The sequence below is a fragment of the Trifolium pratense genome, linkage group LG3 (assembly GCF_020283565.1).
Source record: "Trifolium pratense cultivar HEN17-A07 linkage group LG3, ARS_RC_1.1, whole genome shotgun sequence".
Lineage (NCBI taxonomy): Eukaryota > Viridiplantae > Streptophyta > Magnoliopsida > Fabales > Fabaceae > Trifolium > Trifolium pratense.
In genome coordinates, this window is record NC_060061.1 from 53,372,027 (window position 1) to 53,381,054 (window position 9,028).

A 9,028-nucleotide genomic window follows, 5' to 3' on the forward strand; every position below is an offset into this window, starting at 1 on the left:
TTTCTTAATTTTTTTTTTTATGAAAGTGAATTTTTGAAAAAAAAATTGAATTTTTAAATGATTTAATAAAAAAAACAGAAAAACTGTATTTTAAAAAAATTCAACGGCGGAGCTCTGAAATTGGTCAAAAATCCTAAAATCGGCCGAAAATCCTAAAATTGACTCTAAACCCGACTATAACCCGAAAATCAGTAGAAAAATCTAAAATCGACCCTAAACCCAAAAAATTGGCCAAATATCTTAAATCGGCCAAAAACCCTAAAACGACTATAAACAATAAAATTGGCCGAAAACCCAAAAAATCAGCCAAAAACCATAAAATCGACTATAACCAAAAATATCGGCCGAAAACCCAAAAATCTACTATAAACCCAAAAATCGGCCAGAAAAACCTAAAATCGGCCGAAAACCCTAAAATCAACTATATACCATAAAATCATATGAAAATCCAAAAAATCTGCCGAAAAACCTAAACTCGACCCTAAACCCAAAAAATTGGCCGAAAAATCTGCCAAACAACCTAACACCCTAAAATCGGCTGAAAACCGAAAAAATCGGCCGGAAAAACCTAAAATCAGTCAAAAAACCTAAAATCGACCAAAACCCTAAAAAAGAATATACACCATAAAATCGGCCGAAAACCAAAATAATCGGTCGGAAAAACCTAAAATCAGCCGAAAACCCAAAAAATCGGCCGAAAAACCTATAATCGGCCAAAACCCCTAAAATCGACTATAAACCATAAGATTGGCCGAAAACCCAAAAAACCGGCCGAAAACTTAAAAGCGGACAAAAACCATAAAATCGACTGTAAACCAAAAAATCGACCGAAAACCCAAAAATCTACTATAAACCCGAAAATCGGCCGAAAAACCTAAAATTGATTATAGGGTTTCCTGTCGATTTTAGGGTTCGAGTCTAGCTTACGGTCAATTTTAGGGTTTTTGGCCGATTTTATGTTTTTCGGCCGATTTTTTGGGTTTAGGGTCGATTTTTTTAAGATAAATAAAATTAAACGAATGAAATTCAATTACATTACCCAAACAAAGAATTTTACAATTGATGGAATTTCACCACTTTATCTAAACAATGGAATTTAAAAATCAAGAGAATTCAATTGAATCAATTGAATTGCCTAGTATTTAATATCGCTTAAATTTCTAGAATGCCCCATCCAAAGACACTCTTATTGATACATTATTCCTATGTTTTCACTATCTAAAGGTTTTATAGTGAAACGTTTAAAGATATGGTTGGAGTTTGAAATTCTGGTGCCATGAAATTAAGCATTGAAGGCTGAGTTGATGTCGGGAGCAGTTCTTGATAGGGGTGTACATGGGTCGGGCAAATCCGGTTGACCCGGTCAAACCCACCCAATCCAACCCAAAAAAGTGGGTTGGGTCGGGCAAGTGGGTGGGTATGGATTTCAAAAATGAAAAACCCATAAAAAAAATTGGGTTACGGGTAAAACCGGACCCAACCCAAAAAACCCACTTACCCACTAGTGCTATGTTTTTTGAAATATTTTTTATGAAAATACTAAAGATTTTTCCATTTGATCATTAAATATTTTTTATATTGAAAATAAGTTATACTATTTTTTAAGAAAATAGAAAGATTGAATAATTTTTATAAACAAATATGATAATTTATCGCACTATTTAAAAAATAAAAAGAAAAACTTGAATAATTTTCATGAATATATATTATAATTCATCATTTAATCATTTGATATTAAAAAAAGCAAAAAAAATTATTTGGGTAGCAAACTATTTAACCCGTAAATTAGTGGGTTTACACGAAAAATATGTGATTATTTTTTATAGTGAAAAAAGTTACACTATTTTTCAAGAAAATAATATGGTTCAGTTATTTTTAAGAAAAAATACGATGATTCGACATTTAAATATTTAATATAAAAAAATAGAAAAATAATTTGGGTAACCCACTACCCAACCCAATCCAACCCGGAAATTAGTGGATTTACCCAACCCGGCCCAATGTTATAACGGGTGGTTATTTTCCTCGACCCAATCTGGAGTATCCTATGTGGTTCGGGTTTTGGTTTTGGTCAAACTCAACCCAATCCGGCCCACGTACACCCCTAGTTCTTGATACGCAAGATCTTGCTTATTAGGAGATATGCTGTATTTTTTTTTAGCATCTTTCGATGGCAAAGGGAATTCTGGTGAATACTTTTCGTGAATTGGAAGTTATGGCGGTTAAAGCCGTTGAAGACGGTTTGTTTTCTGGATCTCAAAAGTTTGTTGCTTTGGACCATGAAGTGGAGGTGCTGAGTTGCCGGAGAGCCAACGATTGCATGGCCATTGTAAGCGGAGCAGCATGTTAATATAGGAATGTAATGGCGGAGGACCTGAAGGTCGCTGTTGCGGTCGAGCAAAGGGAAGAAGATTGGTTTGTGAGTGAAGATTGGTTTTTGAGTCTATAGACGGAGTAATAAACTTCACTAAAACTCACACGACTGCAAGGTCCAAGATTAGAACCCGGATGAAGATATCCAATCTAACAATATCGGTATTGCCGGTTGAACTAAGACTTCTGGACAGGATAAAGTAATTGTTTTTACTATATGCAAAGCAAGAGAAGAAAACAACAAATACACAAATTTAATATCTATCAGGTAACATTAATCTCAATTAAACTTTATATTCATGGTCGGCCATTCTTTTCTTTTCTTTTCTTGTTTTCACCACCAGTTTAATCTAGTTTGAGGGTCAGTTCTGACATCAAGTGGTTCCAGCCCCCTCCCGATCGCAGTTGCGGGAGATCGAACCGCGGTCCTGCCTACCAAGTTCAGCGTCAATCACCACTGAACCAACTAACGATTGGTTCATGGTCGACCATTCTACCCAATACAGAAGCTCAAACACAATAAAGACTAATTAAAACCTCATGACCCCTTTTGACCAATGAATGATTTAACTAAAATAACTTCTGCTATAATTTATTTTAGTGTAAAAAATCATTTTAACCTTTTAGAAAAAAAATGTAGAATCCAGTTCTGTTCCTCAGTAAAAGAAATCCAAAAATTGCCATTTAGAAATACAAAATCATGACACATTAGTCCCTCTGTCATGGATTGTTTGAATGTTTGTTAGGGACTAATAAGTTAGCAGTTCTAATAGACTATTGTAGACTTGTTTTTCCTAAGGACTAAATCAAGTTTGCATTTTTTTCAAACAAGAACTCCTTTTCTTGTTGAAGCAATTTTTCAACAAGAACAATCAACATTTCTTAAACACTGAAAATATCTGTCATATCAAACTCAAAATTAACTGATATGTGAAGAATAATGTAACACATTACAATAAGACTAATGTGAAGTCCACCTATGTATGTCTGATCATTACATATGTGTATATATATGTAAATCATGAAATGTAAAATATCAGTTTGCTTTTGAAAAATATAAAAGAGAATAAAATTTTACATGTGAGGTCCAAGCGGCATGTGATTCATAATATCTTGATACATTGATGACGAACCATTATGCATGTTAAGGCCGCTGCGTTCAGGATTAGCATCCACATTTGGTTCTCCCTTTGGTAACATGAACCCCATTTCATTTGCGGGACGTTGTTGTTGCGCCATGAATGGATTCATAGGCATTACAGGAAACTTTGCTTGCGAAGAAGAGCCTAATCCCGACATTGCAAGGTTCGACAGGTGTTGATTCATGCCAAAGGAGAAGCCGTGCGGGTGACCTAGCTGCTGTCTTCCGGGTAGGTTGAATGAGCCAAATGAAGGCCTTCCAATGCCATTGTGAATTTGAGATGGTTCATTTCTATGAACATGGTTTTGAAGAAGACCAGAAGCTTGCCCTTGACCTGCGTTAGAAGCGTTCGCATTGACATGACTGCTAGAACGAGCAGCAGGGACGTCGTGATTGTGTTTTCCCTCATATGTGGTGATCACAGACTTAAGGTCATGTGATGCTCTCTCCACATGCTTCCTTACAGTGCACCCTGCATTGGTGCACTTGTAGTAACTCCTGCACCGCAAAACAGAAACAATCAGCTATCAACATAAACTAGTATATTAGTTATGTTAGTCCTTTAACTCCTTCAATTTATTTTACCTTTAGCTTAAACTAGTTGAACTACCTAGAGTCTCACCAGAGTTTCACGTGTTAATTAAATAAAGTAAAATACGATAATAAATAGTTGAGGATATCATAGTAAAAGGAACAAATTATTCCTTCAAAAATAACAATTTATTAAACTATAAAATAACAGAGTATATATATTTTTTAGCTTATGTGCATGCACATATTGATTGGACTGTGCACGTGTGTGAATGTGAAAAGAGAAATATAACAATTGGAATTGATAAGAGGAGAATGACCACCTTGGGTTGGGATTTCCTTTGACAACTTTTTGCCCATATTTGCGCCATCGATAACCATCATCAAGGATATCTACTTCGCTGGTAGTCTGCACAACAACTCTAGGCTCACGAATGGCTCTAGTAGCTCCACTCATTTCGGCATATGATTCCAGTTTCCTGAGAAAATCAATTGTGGATTTTGAATGCGAACCAATAATATGTTTCACACAAAAAAAAAACGAAAGAAAAGAAACTGCGGCAGCAGCAATGACAAGTATGAAGTACCTTCTTTTAGACTCTGATTCATCTCCTTCCACATCGTAAGCTAACGATACACTACCATTAGTAGCTTGATCATCTTCCCCTTCGTTAGAAAACGTAGATGAGCCATCCACTGCATCTCCTGAATCAAAGTGAGCAGTACCATTTTGAGTTTGCAGATTGGTAGACTGGTTACCGTACTCGGGGTTGAGAGATGATGTCGCTTCAAGGTTGTCAGGCTTCCAATTACCAGCTCCAGCTATATTTCCCTTTTGTAAATTAGCCCAGCCGCGATCACCGTCGCCACCACCCTGTGGTTCACCATGTTCAGGATTGTCCCCTTGCATGTCAGCATGGGAGTTAGTGGGCCCTATGCCTGCCCGGCGACTTGGAGGAGGTTTCGGGTGGTTATGTGCCCCCTTATAGATTATCTCCGTTATATGGCCCTCATGAGAACGTTCTACTTTCTTTTTAACCGGGCAATTTGAATGAGTACACTTATAGTAACTTCGAGGATACTCGCTACCCTTAACTTGCTTTTGGCCATATTTTCTCCAATTATATCCGTCTTCTGATGGAGTACCAGCAACCAAAGAGTCAACGTTGACTCTTTGTTCTCCCTCTTCATCTGCTTGCTCTTCCATTGGTGGAGAATTGTCTTTTTGAGGTGGAGAGTTGGAGAACTCTGCCTTAAGATGGAGGCTACTTTTGTTCTCAGTTTGAACTTTGACTGGATCAACTCTTTGAGATTGAACTGAAGCTTCAATACCATGAAGGGATTGCTGAGAAAATGTTGTTGGATTTATCTGCAAATTGAAGGAAGACTAAATGACCACAAAAATATATATAAATCTAGTGCATATTTGGAATCACAGAGAGTTTGATGAAATTCCACTGTAGATTTTGTCAAAATTACGGTAGCACGTCATGATTCTGCTACCACCTTCAATCTAAACATGCTTCTATATATGATGATATATCACTGCCTAGACATGGCTATCAATTAAATACAAGTCATGTACTATGTGTATTAGAACATATGTAAACTTTAATTGTTTACAATATACATAAGTGTTGTCAACGGCGGACCATGGCGGAGAGCCAAAAACCCGCCATACCAGCCAACATGTGGCGCTTCCATATCTGAGTATGGCATCGTGGCACCGCTATCCTTCACAAATAAAAGATATTTGGGAACACTGATATCCGATATTCACTACCAATATCCATCAGGCGCTACCATGGCCGATGTTTGAGAACACTGATACATAACTGCAATAACTTGATTGTGCACATAAATAACCGATACTACCATGTATTTTTTTCAACAAATAAAAGAAGAATAAACTATCACACCCTGTTTAATTTAGTTTCTAAACTACATAAATATAATAACTAATAAGTAGTTCCTAAAGTATAGAAAATTCGTCAATTTAGTCCTTGCTATTAAGATGTTATGGACTAAATTGACCGATTTTCATATACTTTAGGGACTAAACTGGAGAGAATGGTCGTTTAAAGACTAAATTGATGATTTATTCAATAACAGAATCCAAACCTACAATTGTAAATAAATCAATAAATCGGAATGTGCTTACATTTCTACCAGCACCATGATAAAAAGAGGGCCCCGAATCAGTTGCAGGCTTGAAAGCAAAGGATGATGCATAGATATCATTAAAGCCATTCTGCTTAGATTTTTCTTGAACATCGGATGATAATTCTGTGCAGCGGATGTTGCCGTTTGAAACAAATGGAAACTTTCCTGTTGTTGGAGATGGTTGTGCCTGACATTAAACAGATTCACAATTCAGTAGAAGGAATAACAATTTCAATAGAATCATGTTTCAGTTTACTACATCAGATTCACCACTATTGTTGCCTATAGCAGAAAAGACCAAAAAATATCTAAAGTACAAGCATGAAGTTTCAGAAGTTAAATAAGAAAAAGTCACAGAAAAACTCAAACTCACCTAATAAAACCATTGTTCAAATTGAAGAATTGACTATAGATTATCCAATTGCAACACTAAGATTACATAAAAGAATTAATTGCGCAGCATGCATAGGGTTTTAAAAAATAGGTCGGCGCCCACGATCTGGGCTGCGACATCATGGTTTTGTATGTCTCGGTGGCCATGAATTAAATCATGTCGATTTACATTGCGTCAGCAACACTTAATTGTGATTCTCTCGACAATATCTAGGATTATGACGTGGCCACAGCCGTCACCACAACTGCAATAAAACCTTAGCCCTACATATTATTGTCTATTCTATGAAATGTATGCATCATGAGCAATAATGCTTCATCTAGGATCTAACAAAAACAACTTTAGAGAATAAACGACAAAATTGATATACAAATAAACAGGCCATAACACAAATGTATCTTTTCAATCATTCGAACATAGAAGAACTCACCAATGAATTCACAAGGAACACAGGAGAATCTAAAAGTGTAGTAGGACTAAGACCAGGCGGTATAGTTAAATAAGGAGACTGAATCTCAGAATTGAGTGAAAGTTCAGTAGATCTAATGCTTTCTGTATTCAGCCTTGGAGCATTAAATCCAGTTCTAGCAGCAATTCTATCAACAAGGCCACCCCGCGAACTCGATTTTTGCTCGGTCGGATAACTCATGTCGCTCAATTGTGTACCGGAATCACCATCTTGTGCCTCAGTCCTACCATTTCCAGAATGTTCTGAATTTGGTCTTATTACATTGTTTTCTTCTTCTAACATTCTAGAAAACAGGGTCCTTGGACTTGGACTAGGAAGACCCCAATCACCATTAAGTGCAAGATTTTCATCAATCCCAGCCATTCAAACCTCACTTAATTAAACACCTAACCTGCAAAGATCCAATTTTTCTTATCAAAATTTGTTTTCAAAATTCCAAAAATGACCCAAAATAATTACATAAAATAATGACATGCCAGCAAAATAAAAAAAAAAAAAAATTGTTCATAAACAGATGCAAAGGGAATAAAAAAGGTACATAGCAAAGCGACAAACTTGAAAAAGGAAACGGCGCAATGGACATTTATCATGTGATTTTGAGAAATTAGGGCACGCAAAGGGGTGCAAAGAGGACCAAAATACCCCTAACATAATGAAATAATTTCAAAAAATAGGTTTGATTAAGCACTACGGAACTGCTACCACGTCGCTATTCACCCAATATTCGCGACCGCTATGGCCGCTTCTGTAAATAGTGGTTTACGGCCCTCTAGCGTAGCGGAGAGGGGGGTCACCGTTATGCTATAGGGGTGCTATAGTGCGCCATTAACATCATAGATCCAGTGATAAAAGACAACCTCAACAAACAGCTAAAATGAATCATAAGACAATGCTTTTGCTTTCAGCCATAATAATAAAAAAATCATAAATTTATAACCCCATTGCTCATTTGACAATTTTCCAAAATCATTTCCCCATTTCTCATTTGACAATTTCCCAAAATCATTTCCCCATTTCTTATTTGACAATTTCCCAAAATCATTTCCCCATTTCTCATTTGACAATTTCCCAGAATCATTTCCCCATTTCTCATTTGATTAATAAAATAAAATTCCCAAAATCATCATCATTAAACAAAACAAAGAAGAAGAAAAAAAAAACATTTTTTTTTTGTTTATTGCAACAAGGAAATGATAAAAAAACAAAAAATTGAACAAACAGAACCTTAAATCAAACAAAAAGCAAACCCAATTCACATAATGCAACAACAACAAACAACATTGTTACAAAAACATTAAAATCATCAAACAAAAACAAACAACATAAAAAAAATCATAATCAAACATGAACAGAAACAGAAATGATGAATGAGCTTACCTAGAAAATGATGAATTGTCAAGATGAAAAATTTAACATGAAAGAATGACACAGAAGGGAGCTCAACCACCACCAGCAGCACTAGAACAAAAGAATCGGATCCGAGGAACCCGAACCCGACCCAAATATGTATCTGGGTCTATCTCCTTTTGTGTTAATCTTGACAACAAATAGAATGAATCATCTTTTTTTTTTCTCTTTCTTAACTTTGTGACAGTTTTTTTTATTATATCAATGAATGAATTGAATGAATGTTGTGTTGTGTTGTTTTGTTTCTCTTGGTTGAAGGAGAAAAAGAAGGAAGAAGGAGAATAGATACAAAAAGAAATGAAAAAAAATTTATTTTTTTCTTTTTTTATTTTTTTAATAAAATAATATTATTATATTAATGATGACATATTTTAAATTTATGAAATATTAATAAATTATCACTACTATTATTAAAGCAAAAGGAAGGAAGGACTTTGTGGGGAAGGTGGAAGAGAAAAGAGAGATGATTGTGAAATGGTGGTGGACCTTAAATATCAATGGAATCTTTGAAACATAATCTCACCTCTTCTTGCTTCTTCCTATCTACTAT

At 35.6% G+C, this 9,028-nt stretch overlaps 1 protein-coding gene across 2 annotated transcripts; it reads right to left on the reverse strand.

Annotated features, from left to right (window-relative positions):
- Nucleotides 1–3,269: 3,269 nt before the first annotated feature.
- LOC123918670 (probable WRKY transcription factor 2) lies at nucleotides 3,270–8,802 on the reverse strand. 2 transcript variants are annotated; one of them, XM_045970788.1, is made up of 6 exons: nucleotides 8,449–8,802; nucleotides 7,033–7,462; nucleotides 6,207–6,395; nucleotides 4,633–5,414; nucleotides 4,369–4,524; nucleotides 3,270–4,012 (listed from the first exon to the last, which is right to left on the reverse strand). In XM_045970788.1, exons 2-6 carry the CDS (start codon nucleotides 7,432–7,434, stop codon nucleotides 3,448–3,450), a joined length of 2,094 nt encoding a protein of 697 aa, XP_045826744.1. In that variant the 5' UTR covers nucleotides 7,435–7,462; nucleotides 8,449–8,802; the 3' UTR covers nucleotides 3,270–3,447. The 2 variants fall into 2 exon arrangements, with proteins under 2 accessions (XP_045826744.1, XP_045826743.1); XM_045970787.1 differs by having other exon boundaries at nucleotides 4,369–5,414; nucleotides 8,449–8,742.
- Nucleotides 8,803–9,028: the final 226 nt, after the last annotated feature.